At 37.6% G+C, this 18,071-nt stretch overlaps 1 protein-coding gene across 2 annotated transcripts in view; it reads left to right on the forward strand.

Moving 5' to 3' along the window:
• LOC149782926 (uncharacterized) overlaps positions 1-18,071 on the forward strand; it is a 149,423-nt gene that overhangs the window by 119,259 nt on the left and 12,093 nt on the right. For both annotated transcript variants that reach the window (XM_089934482.1, XM_089934483.1), the window contains exons 11-13: positions 624-709; positions 6,634-6,965; positions 12,952-14,241. In XM_089934482.1, the coding sequence (XP_089790608.1) occupies positions 624-709; positions 6,634-6,965; positions 12,952-14,241 (1,708 nt within the window). The remainder of the gene's footprint in view (positions 1-623; positions 710-6,633; positions 6,966-12,951; positions 14,242-18,071) is intronic.

An 18,071-nucleotide genomic window follows, 5' to 3' on the forward strand; every position in this document is an offset into this window, starting at 1 on the left:
TTATAAAAGGTAAGTTCCGCTTATAGTTTCAACTTATTTTAGCATATTTTACTAATCTTGCTAGTGAATCCCTTTTAATGATTTTCATTTCCAGGTTAGGGGCCATCCATTTAGTACTTAAGAGGGGAGGGGGGTAATGCAGATGCATACACGTGTATGGAGGGGGCTACTGATAATGTATGTATGCATAGGAAATGGGGGCTTGAAACCTGGATAATACGTAACCTGTCCGACTGAGTTCAGTCGGCGTTTGAATTTTAGCAGACATTAGACAAACTGTTTAAAGTTACGCAGCTTATTTCTTTGATGCAGCCAGATATTCAGCATCAGTGGACTATCTGTTTTATTAAACACATTAATATTATTAATCCTTTATGGTTTCTGTGTGGATTAAATATAGGCCATTCTATAGAATTGGGGTGTATGTGTGTCAAGCATAGGTACGCAGGTGGGTGTGTGTATAAAAAAGTGTGCATGTGTACAAGGAGGGAGGAGGGGTCAAGCTTTGCCAGATTTTTGCGCACATACTAAATGGATGACCCCTTACCATATTGATAATGTATTTACTGATAAGGGAGACAGTTTATTTGTTAAGTCACATTAACAAGTTTTTCCTTTCACAGTTTATAAATACTAATGCTGAAGAGGAGTCAGCAGACAAAGGAAGTGTTGGGAAATCAAGACCTGCAATGGAGCCACCACCACCAAAGTAAGGATTAAAACAGTACATTTACAGACATAGCAAAGAATGTGATTGAAATGTCAAACACATTACTTGATCACATTACATTAGGATAACTTTCTGCTACCTCAAAATCCAGCCCAAAGGGAAGCAACTTTTACAGGTTAACTCCCCTTCGTACCTGGTAGTTTACCACTATTATATATGCTAAGATATCCTACAAGCAACCAAGTTTAATTTTCTTAATTTATCTTAAATTTAATCATTCATATTTCATTTTCGATGGTGCAGTAAGTGAATGTTATTTTATATGGTGCATACATTTTCATAAAATCTGGTGAATTAATGAATATTTTTACAATTATTTTACTGTTTGTTATTGTCATATGTATTTGAAAGATAACATTCAGTTTCACCAGAGAAACCTTTTGGGTGCTGTACTTACCAACTATTACACTTCTGCTTAATTATTTCATTTTTATGTATACGTGTTTGTAATCAGCCAATAATGAGAAGTGTAAATGATTTAAAGTCATGGAGGATGGAAATAAGACATGTCTGTGTATACAGTTGTTCATTATAATGTCTGTGCACTTGGGTATGAAGATATTTGGTCTAGCAAGACGCACTCTCCACCCCACCTGAAGATGCAAAATAGCACCAAAATATACTCTGACCATGAATACAGTGTAATTCTTGAGTACTCTCATGGCTGATTTCAAGATGCCCTATCCACCCACCATGCAGATGCAGAACCAGCGCTAGAGCGTATGGTAGAAAGTACATGATTATAATCAAGCCTTGGAACCATGTATGATTAATAATGACTGTAAAGGTTTTGCTATCAATATGTCAGTGAGTAGAAAGAGCCTTATATATTATAATCCTACTGGGGAAAAGTCTAGGACAGTGAGGCTGACAAATATGACTATGACAATGCGATGTGAGGTCTTGCAATCTTTTACCCCATCTGTGCACTAAAAGATCAATAAAACAAATCAGATGTGAAGATTTGCAATATGTCATTACTGAGCTAGCCAGACAGATGAACGAACCATATATCACCATTCCAGCTGCTGACCAACCAGTCAAGCCATACAGATGAGGTATGCACGATTAAGGGGTCAGGAGTCTGTTAGGTCCAACCAATGAGCTGGCCAGATAGACTGACTGCATAGCTGGCCAGCCTTGCCAGTCATACACTGTCTTTCGTATGTTCAGACTGCCAAGCAACCAATTCAACCATATGAGTGAGCTAAGTGCCTTTACAGTTTTCATGAGTTCCTTATCTCCAAATGGCAGGCCAGCTGAACAATCAACTGGACCAACTGTTCCTATGAAATTGATAGCAAATCAGAATTAGTTATGAAACATTCCGACCAAGCCGTATTGGCCACGACATTCCATAATGCAGTCACGGCATGGCAAAAAAATAAAGTTGGGCGAAGTGATGATCCATGCTGTTGACACTTAATTGTCATTTCCTGTTGAAAAAGGTGATGTAACTGATATGCTGTAACATGCAGATATGACAGTGGAACAGACAGAATTTAATTCATGGCAGCAGTGTAGGAAATATGTAGGACTTTTTTATCTGTTAGAATGCCATCCTTCACCTCCGATCATTTTGACCTTACCTCAATTATTAAAAACTGTAACAATTACTAGGTATCTCTTATAGCATTAATGATCCTGGTAACACAGTTTTGTGGCATGTTGCATGTATCATTCTCACCCCATTTGTAAAAAGTCATATTTTCTCTACATGTACCTTGACTAGATGTTATGTGCACATACAAGTCTTCAGTGCTATTTCAGAGTTATCAATGTTGTATTGATTTCCGCCCTACTTGATTTCACACGTCTTATGATTTTTTTTTCATTAACCGAAAAAGACAGCTAACAATTATTACTGGTGTCCTATGCACGCCCTGCATTTTAGTTCTCCTCTTCTCTTAGGGCGTAAATGTTAGTGAGTTTACATGAGAAGGGGCGATTATCACCAGAGAATTTAAAGTGGCAGTTCTTGGCAATAACAGTCATAGGATATTTTCTGTTAGGCAGGGAGGGGAGGGGGAGGATCACTGTTTCTCCTTTGCCAGACGTTCATCCTACCATCAGTGATACACTGTCTCCCACAACCATTAGCAACCCACTTGAGGCAAAAGACTGCCTTTACTTCATCTTTGGACCAACTATCCTTGTAAAATGAATGGGTGATCCAAACCATGTGAAAGGGTCTCCAGGTTTTGCTATCTGAACACATCCACTGTCATTGAAAAACCTTCATGATGGAACCCCAAAATGATCATATGAATGGGGATTTCTTCTTGTAAAGGGCATTGTGGGTAGTACAAAAAACACAACAAAAGGACATCTACTCCAGAACATTTCTGGTTAGAAAATCCAATTGCAATTGAGATCTGCAATAGAAATGCACCAAGTACATGATCAGTCTTGACATTTCCAAAGGGGCCCCGAGTGGCCGAGTGGTCTAAAGCGCTCTCCGTTACGGATCACTGCCATCTCACCTCTGTCTGCACAGGTTCGAGTCTCAGATTCAGCCAATGTGGGTATGTGAGAAAGCTTGCCAGTAGCTTCTCGTGGGTCGGTGGTTCTTTCCGAGGTTTTCCCGGGTTCTTTCTCCACCAAAAATACTGGCCGCCATGTATGGCCTATCGTGTGCTGAAAAATGGCATTAAACCCCACAACAACAACAACAACGACATTTCCAACACATACATCCATATACCAACTCAAATGGCTCCAATCTAAGCCCTTCGGCCTATGTTCAGGACAGCCACCATAGAGGTAGTGATGGATAATCCATGTAGAGTAGTCAGACCAAGTACTTCTCAATATTTTGTTGATTTCAATGTAGAACACTTAACATATAGCAGTGTGGTATCTTCCTCCCAAAATGTATCCAAAGAATTGTTCATAGATTGGAGAAGGCATCAAGCAAGACACTGAAGTTACACCAAGTCATACACCAGTTCAGGATGTCCTTCACAAAAAATATGGGTTTTCCTGGACGACATCCTACAAAAACACGAGTTCAAGACATAAACAACCTTACTACTTCTTTCACAGTTCAGAGTTGATAACCACTATAGAGAAGTCTGAGCTTATCTGTTCTCAACATTTTGTACATCTGTGTATGACTCTCTTAATACATTAACATAGCTTCTTTTTCCCAAATTCATCACAAGTATGACTCGTGCATTGAACAAGTATTCAAACAAGACATTGTTTGTGAGGAAATTCCTTACAGCTCCTCAACCTGCTCAGTGCGGGAGGTGACTTGTTACAACACCAATTTACTACTGGTCATTGGATTCTTTAGCAGAAGGCTCATATTTCAACCTCTTGAAAATGAAATATGGTATTGGTGACCTACCTCTGTAAGGGGGTGGGGGAGCAATGACCAGATCTTTTTTTGGGAAGACCTTCATTGCTACTGCCAGTATCAGATAGTATTTAAGTCTGACACATTCCTAGTTGACTGATTATTATGGGAGGACAAATATTTCATACAGAATTATGTTGAATGCTTGACATTACTTGTTCAACAGTCTGCTTGAAATCACAAATATTCCACCAATGTCCAGAGAAACTCATCCTTCACTCCTGGCTCCTTTCAGGGATTGAAAAGGAGTTTGGAGCTTCAATTGCAGAGAGGATCACAACAGCTCCACATTAAGGACATTAGTGATGCCACATGACTCAGCAGCTATTTCCCTATGGCATACTTCTTTCTCTTTCAATTGAAAACAAGAAGTTAGTCCCTATCCACTGTCAAGGGATACTGTTCCATGATCTTAGACACATTCAGACTTTATGTAAAAGATTTTGGCCACAACAAGGTTATCTCTGACCTGTGATCTAATTTTGACATATCCAGACCATCATACATAACTTGCTGTTTATAATAACATTAAGTTCAACATAAAGCAGGCTCCTGTGATTTCTGAGGTGCTCACAGACATCTCACCTCTGAATGGATTTGTATCTCAGGCTTGCTCAGTGTAGGTATGTAAGAAAGCTTGCCAGTAGATTTCCATGGCTTGGTGATTCTTCCAGGATTTTTCCAGGTTCTTCCTCCACCAGATATATAGGTCACTATGTAACCTATCATGTGCAAAAGTGGCATTAAACACAAAACATCAACAATTTCAACTTCTAGAATGTTGTTGTTGTTGTTGTTGTTGTTGTTGTGGGGTTTAACGCCATTTTTCAGCACACGATAGGCTATGCATGGCGGCCAGTATTAATGGTGGAGGAAGAACCCGGGAAAACCCCAGGAAGAACCACCGACCCACAAGAAGCTACTGGCAATCTTTCTCACATACCCACATTAGCCGAATCTTAGACTCGAAACCACGCAGACAGAGGTGAGATGGCAGTGCTTTAGACCACTCGGCCACTCGGGGCCCCAACATCTAGCATGAGCCAGCTACATACAATATCCATAGATACAAACGACATGCAGTTTTCTTCAACTGGTTTAGTCCTTCAGTCAACAGTCAACCAAAACTATTTGTCCCCTATCCTTGATCAGCCTGTCTAAAGAAGCTGCTGTATGTACCCTCAGATGTTACATGAGGTGCACAGCCAGTATTAGCATCAACTGTAAAAGACCATTCCTACGGCTGAATGCAGGAATGCAAGACTTAACCCCACATGCACAGGCCACCTGCTAAAGAGAGTTATTCAGTCTGCGTACTCAGAACTTTAATAGGGTCTGGTACACTGATGAACATTTCTGATCACAAAATAAAACTACCTTGAGCCTGACTTAGAACATGGTTTCAAAATTTGGGGCATAGTGGAGTCAGCTGACAGGCTTGCCCAGTCTGCCTGCTCCAGCTTCCATTTGTACAACATAGGCTCTCTAGAACTGAATCTCATTTGGATAGTTGTAACTGCACAGTGACCTCGCCCTGTTCATGAAAGCACGACCTTTGATTGAGATATGAATTTGCCACTTTCGCTGGATTCACATTTGAAGCTTGAAGGCAAGAAAGTAATCAGATGTGAAATCTCACATCAGTTTGCTGCACATATGTATAAATAAACTGTCTCTTGTGCTAAACTAATATTAGAAGTTCACCCTTTTAGTAGAGCAATCATGCTTCTACTGGGTGACATGGGTAGAGGTAGGATTTCCTCCTCTTACCCCTAATTGTCTAATTTAATGTGATCAGGTAATGTATTTGACCCATCCTTTAAGGTTTTCGCTCAGGTAGAAAACTGGCATATTGGGTTATAATGGTGACCATTAAGCATGGGTTTGGGTGGGTGGATTATGGGTCAGCTTCTTGATTGCTTCTCTAATTTGTTGTTGTTGTTTTGCACTAGTTTAAATGAAATTTTTGTATTCTGCCTTATCAGATGTGTAATATTAAAATGGCTCATTAGTTTAACCCCTATGGGTTTAGGTATTTAGTATAGGCCTAATGCACTCTCCTGCATGTAGGAAGAGGTGATTGATGGAAGTGGGAACCATGTTGACTCATCGGTTAGCATGCTGGACTCTAGACTGAAAGGGTGCAGGTTTGTATCCTATGAAAAAATCAGCCTGGGTTGACAACCATGTTCTGTCCTTGGGTAAGAAACTTTATACCAGTTGCCTTGGCACTTTATAACCATCATGTGTTGCTGTGCCATGACACACCAACCAAACTTATTTGTTTGTTGCAAGAAGGTGAAATATTAATTAATCAGTGTAAAAAAAAAAAACACAACTTATTTACAGAAACTGAATATTTCTTCAAACTAGCAGTACAGAATTTAGTGAATAACCACTAAAGCTGGAGGGCATTATATTTTTATATTCCTTATTTGTCCAGGAATTTATCAGTTTATCTCTTCTAAGATAATTTCAGCAGAACGATGCAAATTCTTTCTGTTTTACAAGCCAATCAAAGATGATACATGTTTCTTTTCAGGGAAAAGATATTTACAATGCCAAATGGTGTTATGGATCCTACAGCATCAAGTGGAACAATCAACCCCTCAGTACCAATGACAATGCAACATTTCCCATACCCCCCTCCCACGTATTATGTTGGTCCCCAGGGTGCCCCTCCATTCTCAGCTTATTCACCATTACTGTACATGTTCTGTCCTCCATCCCCTCACTCGGGAACTCGAGATAGTTCCCCCACCAACTCTGATTCTTACAGTCCCACACCCAGTCCCTTCCCCAATGTGAACCCCAATGTGAAAGCTCTAAGGAAATCATCACAGGTGGACAGCTCTTCTGATGACAATGACAAAGGTAGGTGATACTGCATCAGATTAGCTGAATGTTTTAATGTTATTTTCTCAAGTAAGATCAATGTCAAAGGATGGAGAATTAATATTTTAGTGTTATTTTCTCAAGTAAGATCAATGTCAAAGGATGGAGAATTAATATTTTTGTGTTATTTTCTCAAGTAAGATCAGTGTCAAAGGATGGAGAATTCATAATTTTTAATCTTATTTTCTCAAGTAAGATCATTGTCAAAGATTGGAGAATTAATATTTTAGTGTTATTATCTCAAGTAAGATCATTGTCATAGGATGGAGAATTCATAATTTTTAATCTTATTTTCTCAAGTAGGATCATTGTCAAAGGATGGAGAATTAATATTTTAATGTTATTTTCTCAAGTAAGACCAATGTCAAAGGATGGAGAATTAATATTTTAGTGTTATTTTCTCAAGTAAGATCATTGTCAAAGGATGGAGAATTAATATTTTAATGTTATTTCCTCAAGTACGGTCAATGTCAAAGGATGAAGAATTATTTTAAAAAATTAAAAATTGTTGAAAATTCCTGGATCTTGGTCTTCCCTCAACCACTGTTGCAAATAGGATCCCTAAGACGGGATTCTGCATCTCCATGTCCTTCAAATCTGGGTACACAAAATTTCAATGGAACAAAACAAGATGCTCAGAAATACCTGAGTTAAAATATGTGATAATCTTCTTTGAATTTCATGGCTTTTTTGGTCTGAACTTTGGCGTCTGTTTTTTCTTCAGATGAGCAAACATGCATTGTTGTGTAGTGAAAGGTTTGCAAAGTGCTTAAGTAAACCATAAAGCCGTTGATATCTTTTAATGTTTTGTTTGCCAGAAAAGGGCTGCAATCTGAATTAGGAATATTGGATTTTGCTGTCGTTTAACTTAATCTCTACCTATTATCTATCAACATTTTACATGGCAGTTCCTTTTTTTTGGTATAAATTTTCTTTTCAAATGTTTTCATTATACATTTCTGCACACTTTTGTCCTTTTGAAAATTTAGTTTCTATAATTAAATCAACCTTAAAAAGTACTTACCTGTTACTGGGAAATCAGGAAAAAGTAGAGAGAAATGATAATTTTTTCTGGACCATGAATTGATGAAAGTCTGGAAAACCCCAGGAAATTTTCACCACCACTTGACACCAGAAACATAATTAAGTCATATTAGAACTGATCATGACTTATATTTTTTGTGTTCTCACCAGAATATTCAGAGGTTGCAGTGTGGATCATTGGGTGCTTGACGTAAACATATTGTTGAATCACTCAGTGGATTAGATTTGACTAGTAGACTGGTAATTTTTCACAGAAAACTTGATATCTGTATTTTTTCTTACATGGAAGATATGGAATCCAGTCTAGCATCACAAGAAGCCAACATTATGGCAGCAAAGCATAGCCACTTACCAGATGGCCTAGTATACTTAAACGCTGTTACATCAAGTCATACCTTCATGAAATTTCTATGAAAATTATTTATTTTCTCAGAAAGTGCAAGTATTACAGTCGCTATGTTTTTAACCTGGTGAAAGACCAGAAGAAACTAGGATGCTGAAATTTGTTCTGGTACTCGCAATTTGCATCACTGATTGAACAAGTACACAAAATCTCGCAACCCACGACATCATCGGTCCAGTAATCAAGTGACTTCAATAAAAACCCGTATCAGATGATGTAGAAGAAAAAAGTTAAATGCAACTTGTGTTCTGTTTGTAATCAAAAACAAAAACGAAAGAACATGAAATTATATATTTATTCTGTGAACAACTTCCTGGTTTATTTTGCATCACTTGACTACCACAAATGACAAGTGCTTTCTGCTTGATGAATCTGACTGTCCAGATTGCTGCAGCAGTGACAGGTTTCTGGTCATTATTCTTGAAATATGTTGAGAATTCTCTTTCTGGTCTTTACAAAAGGTATCTGACTTTCATTCAATATATTATTTTTTTTACAGCCACATTAGAAAGGAATTTGTTATTAATATCATATGACTGTTGAATTTTCTATGTCATAGTTTGAGATTTGTGTAGTCATATGACTAGTAATGCAAATGGTGAATACTAAGTCAGGTTTTATCTATACTGTTTCCTCTCATCTTTCAGTGAATTAAAGATGTAACAATTATAATACTTGCCATTTCTGAGAAAAATAATTTTCCTATCTATTTCATGCAGTTACGACTCGATGTAACATTTAAATTTGTTAGGACCACTGGTATGTGACTACCATATGCTGCTACTGCATCATGGTGGCAAATTCAAATTTTTTGATAGGTGATTTCACAGACCCACACCCCTAAATTTCCAAATGTAAAAATGGGATGGTAATATTCTGAGGAAACCCATTCTTTTAAGTCAAGATTTGTAGTCCGAAATGTCAGATCTCTGAGCTGAACTTTGGTGCTAAACTATTACATTGTGACATGTAGCTTGGAGCATTGGTCTCAGATCGTAAATAGGTCACAGGGAAATGGAAGAATGTCATCCCTTGTATTATACATTAAAAAATGATATGAGCCCCCTGTGAGTAGCAAAACAAGATTGGGGACTGGTTTATTGCATTACAAGCAGACCTGTTGATGTTACAAAACACTGTCCTTGTTTATACAGTTGTATATCATATTGAAGGTCTTTTTGTCGAAACTTAAATCAACCTTTTGTAAATATTTTATTAAATAGTGGATTTTAAACCCAATCAACTTGAGTTTATAAGAATATATAGTAGTTGAACTTGCTTCATGTGATATATTTTATGGTTGGTGCATGATCATCTTTTCTGACTGGGATGTTGGATATGCTTATAGTTTCTGTATGACTTAATATTATCTGTTGATACATGGGATGAATTGTAATGAAGTGAAAAGAATGTATTCTGGGTTCCATTGTAATGAAGCAATGACAAGTCATTCATTGACTTGTACCCTTGCTTACCTATTTTGACTCAAGGTCAAGGTCATTGTCATCGAGGCTTTATGTAGAGTTTTGTATAAAGTTTTTAGCTCTACTTGTCGAGACTGCTTCCATGGCCTAGTGGTTAGAGCGTCTGCTTCAGATGTGGGAGGTCATGGTTTCAAACCCCAGCCATGTAATACCAAAGACTTGTACATATGGTACTAACAGCTGCCTCCCTTGCTGCTCAGTATTTTGAGGTTAGTGTTAGGCCTGGGTGGAGAGGGCCTTGAGTGGTCTAAAGCGCTCACTATTATGGATCGCTGCCATCTCACCTCAGTCAGCATAGGTTCAAGTCTTGGGTTCGGCAAATGTGGGTATATGAGAAAGCTTGCCGGTAGCTTCTTGTGGGTCAGTGGTTCTCTCCGGGTCTTTCCCAGGTTCTTCCTCCACCATTTATTATGGCCGCCATGTATAGCCTATCTTATGCTGAAAACATGGTGTTAGACCTTTAAACCTACAGCAATAACAAGAACTGGTTGGCTGGTGCCAGGATGATGCGACTGGGTGGGCATGATGCCCTGATGCTAGACATAACTATAAACTGCCACATTGCAGACATCGTAGCAATATGACCGAAAATTGTTAAAGCTTTGTTAAAAATCCAAATCAGACACACATGTGCATAGTTTGTTGGCTTTTTCAATGATTATATGCTATGCATATCAGTATTTTTTAATTGTCTTTAGTCCAAACTCAAGTTAATGGTTAAGCAGACCATTGACATTTATTTTGTAAAGAACAATACATAACTAGTATTTCTCTGTGCTTATAGATTAAATATTCAGATCATTATTAATATGTAAACATGTTCACATCAGTTTGTCTTAAAGATGGTCTTGATTCTGACCTTAGAAAGTTCCAGAAAGGAAATTGTCAATCAAGGTAATGGAGTATTTCCAGAAAATGGTAATTGCAACCTAGGTCAAGTGGAGGGATATAAACTTGTTTACTTAAGGATTATTCTGTCTTGCCTTAACATCCAAAGCAGAATCAGTCTTATTGTTGTGTTCAGTTTTTATTTTGGATGGATTTGTTTTATTTACATTATTTACTGGAATTGCAAAGTGCTCAATAATATTTTTGGACTGAAACATTAATTTGAAGTTGTAGTGAATTCAGACAAGGAAATTTTTAATTATATTTTAGTGACACATAAAAGACTATTCACTACATTCCAGGCCATTGGTACATTAGCACGTTTGAGACTACTGGCAGATCAACACATTCAGTATTTTAATTTATTTGGAGACCACTGGAACTGGACATAAAACTTTTATGACTATTTTGGCATTTAATTCACATTACTATGGTTGTTTATTTTTTAATTTACACACTGTATTATTGGGAAGTAAAATATTTGTTGAATTTTACTGTGATAGGGTACTGTATTCAAGGGAGAAATTAAATTTTTATTGTAAATAATGTTTCTCTGAGAATCCTTACTCAATCACATTACTTGAATACCTTCCCAACCACCCGGCTATGCAAGCATCCATGTTAGTATTGCACTCAGCTTAAAACTGGTGGCAAGGTGAGATAATGGGCAAGAGTTACAGCCCTTTGTTTATGTGACATATTCAAAAAAGATGAATTTTCATCTTTTAGTTTCGCTGGATTTGGTAGGTAGTAGGATTATATTCCTGTTAATGTGATCGGTTAAGCATTCCTGGAGAAACATATAAAACAATAAAATTTTCCTTCTGGAAAGGTATAGCAGACAATGTATTTACACACATACAAAAACATGTCATGCAAGAGTACTTGTTCAAGGAACATTTAAAGATCACATATTTCTTCAATTATCACAGTAAAAGTAAAGATATTGTCACATAATGAGAATGCACATGTAATGTATGTTACTTATAGTACATTTTAATGTGGTGTCAGATGTCTACCCTTCCATTTTTCTTAAACAAAATACTTAAAAACTTGATAATTTGAGAGTTCATTTATGTTAAGGAAGTAAATGTAAATTTCTGTTAGAAATTTGATTTATACAAGATTACAGAAGATGTGGACATTTCTGTAAAAGTCGGCCACGATTCATGTCATTGCGGATAGTTTTCTGCAAGCTTTTATTGGTATGACTTGTGAATAAATTCTCCTTTGCTATAATTTTCATTCACATGGGACTGGTGACAACTAGTCAAATATAATAATGTCCCAGTTGTATCCCCAATCTCCTGATGATATGACTTAAGAAATAGTCATTTTATACAAGAATTTCATTGTGTACTATAATTGATGCTCTGGAATTGTCATTATATCCTCAGAATAACTCAGTTTTGTCTTGTCAGAGTTTGTTCTCATTTGTAATTTGGTAACTAACATGCATCGAGTTGCTAATGTGAGACTCGTATATGCCTGCTGATGACGTGACTGCACAGTTCACAAATACTCTGATGGGTTTCTACTTGTCACAATGTCAGAATAGAAGATAAATTTGCATTATCATGTCCTACCCTGATAGTTATAGGGTATACAGTCATACGTTTATTCACCAGTTCATCTTTCCATCCATCATGGTTTAAGTTTTGTTTAGGTCATTTTGGGCACTATAGCGGAGCATGCATGTTCCATGAACACATCTTACTTTATGGAATATGATGACCATTATACCATGTTTGATAAATAATCTACTTCCAGTTAGTATATTTTCTTTTGTCAGGGGTAAATTAGGAGTTGGTAAATTTCATAAAACTTGTGCTTCAATTAAACTTTGTAATTGTCTCATTTTTTATTGCACAACAAATTCTGACACTTTAACTTAGTGGTTTTTGAGGTAACTTAGTGGTTTTTGAGGTGGAGATAACAAGCTGTGCTTGGAAAAATGCTGTCAGAGGATTAGGGTCATGATATCTATCTGTACACGGTTAGCATTACAGGACAGTGTATTGTAGGTATTAAACTTGTAATCTCTGAAGTGTTCTATGCATCGTGAGAAATCAGTTATACCACCCACCTTTTTTCTTCTTTGATTTGAGTAGGTCATTCCTTTAATGACGTTCAACATTCATTTCAGATTCACTGAACAGTCAGGATAATTCAAGGTCAGTTGGAAAGAGGAAAAGTGTGCCAACACATATTTCTGGTCAAACTAATTCAGTGGAAATTCCAATAGAGGATGGTCAGATTAGTCCTCTTAGTCATTCACATCAAGTTCTGGACAAGAAAGATGGTGTATCAGTGGCCCCACTGGGTGTTCCAGTCTGTGGATATAGTTCAGACCCTGGATTTGCACAACCATATCCCCCGATAGTTCATACCCAATACAAGGCTCAACCAGCTCATACAAACATCCAAATTCATCCTCACAACATTATCAGCATGCCACTGGAGAATGTCACTGTTAAAGTAACCAATCCTTATGTTCCCATGGCATTAAGTAAACATCACATGCGTGATGTCACAATGACGACGACTGTCATAACTGCCTCAGTAAATGCCATGACATCTCAGAATACACTGAGCGCTACAGCCCAGTGTGAGACTTCGATGAGGCAAATTTACTATTATCCAGTCTTGAATCGACCTGTATTTAGCAATGGGAATAGATCTACGTTCTGCACAGGTACCGCAACAAACAGATTGGGAGAAGCTATTTCTCAGTCATCTTCAAAAGTAAATGTACCTTTCCCTTCTCCAGGACCAATTAATAACAGTCAGTCAAATAAAAATGGACCAGGTATTAACAGTTCGTTGCAGGCTTCACATGGAAACAGCAATATAACAAATGAATGTGGCTTCCTAACCCAGCCTCATTCACACATGGATAATGCCACTCATGCAACAGTGTCAATGCAAAATGCACCACCGACTTACACGACATCTGCAGTAACTTACACAACTGTGTCTTCAGTGACCCCAAGTCAGAGTCCTTCATTTAACCAGCCCATTTGCAGTACCTGTGGATGCACAGGACATGCGCATCCAATGCCAATTTCCTATCCATATCTCAATGCCATGCAAGCAATCCCACCAACACAGTTCCATCAGTATCCAAACATATCAACTACCTCAAATGGACTAATACCTACACCAGTACCATACTTAACACCTACCCACTTACCCAATGGATATTCACCTGAGGTGTTGTACAGTGGTGCTCATCAGTCTCTCTATAGCATTGCCCAACCTATTCCAACTAGTGTGCCAAGTGTTCATGGTTACATCTATGGATACAATCAGTTACTAAACGCGCAGCAGAATGCAAATGCTGGATCAAGACCAAAGAAAATATCCTGTTACAATTGTGGGTCACCCAAACATTTAGCAACTGAATGCCCAGAGACTACCATGGATGGCATGTCAGGTATGTATGACTTTGAACTTGTATAAAAACACCACATTATTTTCCATGTTGAACAGCATTCAGAAGAAATTGTTCTGCCTGCCTATCCGTTTATTTTGCAATAGTATACCTTTGTACTCACTTAAAAGGCATATCCAACTGCAATCTACACAGACCCAGATCTGTTGGTGCATTATATGCCAGCAGTTCTGGGTCCATGTTGTTTGCTAGGAGTAATCAAGAGAACATCAATATAGGCCCTGATCTGCAGGCACATTATGCTACAGCAGATCAGGATTTTTGTTGTGTGCAGATTGACTGTCCAGAATAGGTTTGATAAATCCTGAGGGCTTGAGAAATGTATCTGTTAGTGTTTGGAATGAATAAAATAGAAGTGCAAATGATGTAGATATGCAGCATATTTGTGTGTTACACAGAAAAAATTTCAGTAAGATTTTTTTAAATGTATTCAAATTAAGCAGAGCAGTTTAATTTTAAGGCCATTTTTTCAGCCCAAATTTGTCAGCGTGTTCCTGCAGCAGGTACAGTCCACATTGTATGATGGTTTTTAATTAATATAAATTATGTTCTCTGTTCAGTATGTTCCGTGCATGTTTGAAAGGATATTTGATGACTGAGCACACTCCAATAAACAGAGCCATATAATCAAACACATACTGAAGTGTTCTTGGTCACCAAGTCATTCAGACATTCTAAAAAGCATAATTAACATCTTTATTATCAAGACCCGGTCATGTAGCGTAAGTTTTATGTTTTGCAGTGTACACAAAATACTCCATTGTTTCATAAATTACAACTAGTTCCAAGTTGGGAGTAAAATTCTCAGTTTATTAAATTATTATCTAGTGCACTGTTTATGATTTTAGTTCTGTTTTATTCTCCCAAGATTGGACTGGAGCTGATTTCATATTTCTTGACACTTCACCTCAGTTTTTGCTAATCTCGCCATAGAGACCTATTTCATAGTTTGTGGGCAGATGAGTTCAACATGTAGTGGTTTCACTTAATTGTGGTGATATCCGAAATTTCTGTTAATGTGCTCACCCCCAGAGGAATCATTTTTCCAGTGAAAGAATTGCCCCAAAAAATAATGAATTGCTGCAATTTGGGGGTGTTATTCAAAGAGTAGGAGAAAGAATATTTATAAATGTGCTCAGTATTTATGTACTTCTAAATGTTATAAACAATTGATGTGCATCTCATTTTTTGTTCTGTTATTTGTATGATTTGTTTTATATTACTACCAGTAAGTTACGCACTAGCCAGCCTAGCATTAGATGAAGCACTTCCAATTGTAAAATTTTTTGTAAAGAAGAGTACTGAACAGGAACTTACCATAAAATGCTTAGAAGAGAACTCTCCTTAAAAGTAAATTTGGTTTCTTCTTTGAATACATTTCCTGATCACAGTAATGTTAGGAAAATAAACAGCTACTTCCAGAATCCACCCACATCTTTATTGTTTGTAGACAATGGGAAGTAACCCTTGACCACCACTAGGTGGCACCAGTTTTAAGCTTTTGCACTGTACTATCAACATAGACCTGCAAGACCCTCCAAATCCTTTGCCTATCTTCACAATTTCATCTCATCCATGCAGAAAGATGGTAAATTAGAGTGTGGTAATAATTTTGATACATGTGGTAAGCATTATTTTTCACTTTTTTTCAATATTGTGTACTTTTTTTTATACATACTTCTTGATTCCATTTATTCTGTCTTTATGCGCCAACATGGTATCATTGGTGGGTGTTTGGTTGTTATTCATGATCATAGCTTACTAATTTCCACTAGTTTATATAACAAGTGTTATGATTTGTGAACACTTACAGGTTGTTGTCCACTGGAGGTCTTTGATGTCATTCTTGTCATTTCAGGGTAAGAGCAATGATGAACTGCAGAAAGTTTAAGAAATTCAGTGCTAATGAAGGTACACACAAGATGTCTCACTTGCACGATTTGTTCTTTATTCTTTTGCATGCTGTGTGTGTACAGTATGGTCAGAAAAGTTTGGACCATAGTGTTGCATAACAGTATCAGATGCAAGGAGAAAGGTATGAGACCCATTTTACACCAGTATGACACAGGCCTTGATGAGGATGACATGCACAGTGACTGTTGGGATAACCTTGAAACTTGAATACACTCGGGTCCAACTATGGAACATACTGAGTTTCATTTCAGAATGGCTGTCAAAAAAGTATATCAGGTGTTACTGGCTTCCTAGTACCTGTCAACTGTGAATCGAGCCTATAAGCACATTCATAATATCATTGCAACATCTTCATTGGTGGACCTAGTATTACTAGAATAGACCTACTGTAAAGGCACAAAGCAGTCATGTATTTGGATGGAGGAAGTAGGCAGCATAGAAATTGCCCCTTCAACTGGTAATGCTTCATTCCTCCTCCCAGACATTCACCCAAATCATCTCAACATCAGTAGAGAGATAATCATCAGCAAAGATGTATAGGACTGAATACTGCTCAGAAATAGCAAGATCTATGATCTCATACAACAGACACCTCAGTTGAGGAGGCAGTTTAATAAAGTGGACATGAAACAAGTTTTCTGTCCACTAGCCTCCTAAAAACCATGTTGAATCCCCACCCTGAGAACCTTCAGACAGTCTTTTGGCTCTTTCTTTCAGACTTTGCATCAAAAGGGATGAATCTGCAATCAGTCTAGACTTGACAGACATATTTCCAGGTCCTTATTCATATGATCACGCACAAGTTCTAATATTTCACCTATCTAGGAAAAATAAATTGGTTCCTATGCTGAAAAATTGTTAAAGCTGTGTTAAAAATCCAAATCACATCACATCATATGATGCCATTTGGCCTCAACATAAGTCTATGGGCACACTAAAATCATCAACTGTATCAGCACTAAGTCAATTTTGTAGATAGAAATTTAGGCATATCTGGATGATGTCATCCAAAAACACTTGACATGTTCTGTTTTGTGGAAGGAATAATCTCCTGTCCTTTTTTGTATACCTAGGCTTTTTAGTGATTTGGGAAAAGTTGAAGTTCAACTGTTTTTCCATCCAAGCATGAAGTTTATCATCAATCTCCCTAATATGCACATGTTGTGAACTATCGAACTGGCAGTGTTGATTTCAAACGGTTGATCCATCAACACATTAGCTTGCTCTAAGTGGCAGGCGATATAATTCTGCTTGACTGCCTTTTCCTATGCCCCCAGCATGTTGCCCAGTGACGTCACTTTTCTAGTCTACTCAGTCATGAAGTAATATTATTCCTCTATTAGTATCACAACAAAAATTGGCTTACAGCAGGAACAAAAACTCCTACCTTAAATTATGCTACATGTATGTATGGACACCAGTTCACTTGGATGCAGAGCCCACCTTTTGCCTGCTTTGACACAAGTCATTGGTAGGTGGGGTCAGAAGGAATTACTTTTTCACATCAGCCCTCAAGAAATAAAGGCTTTAGTCGAGACTTTAAAAATCTGGAGGGACCAGATCTTTGGGGATAGTATTCCTTGTCATGTCAGACAACTCACTGTTGATGGGCTACCACCTCCAACAGTGAGTATCAAATCACCAGACCTGTGCATTTCTTTATGTGCTGGTGCTCTCAACTAAATGTATCCAATAGAAATCAAAATGTTCTTAGCAGACTCAGTCCTGATAGACTTGCACATCAAGAAAAAAGTTAGATTCCTCTGACCAAAAGGTCCCATGATCAATCAATCTTTCATTAGATTTGTGTACTTTTAGGGTGTCTGATGATGGACATTTTTGTGATGAGGTGGAATTACAACAATCCATCTATCTCTCATATCCCCTACCCAGGAGCC

This window comes from Sinohyriopsis cumingii, chromosome 15 (genome assembly GCF_028554795.1).
Source record: "Sinohyriopsis cumingii isolate HCF-2022 chromosome 15, ASM2855479v2, whole genome shotgun sequence".
Lineage (NCBI taxonomy): Eukaryota > Metazoa > Mollusca > Bivalvia > Unionida > Unionidae > Sinohyriopsis > Sinohyriopsis cumingii.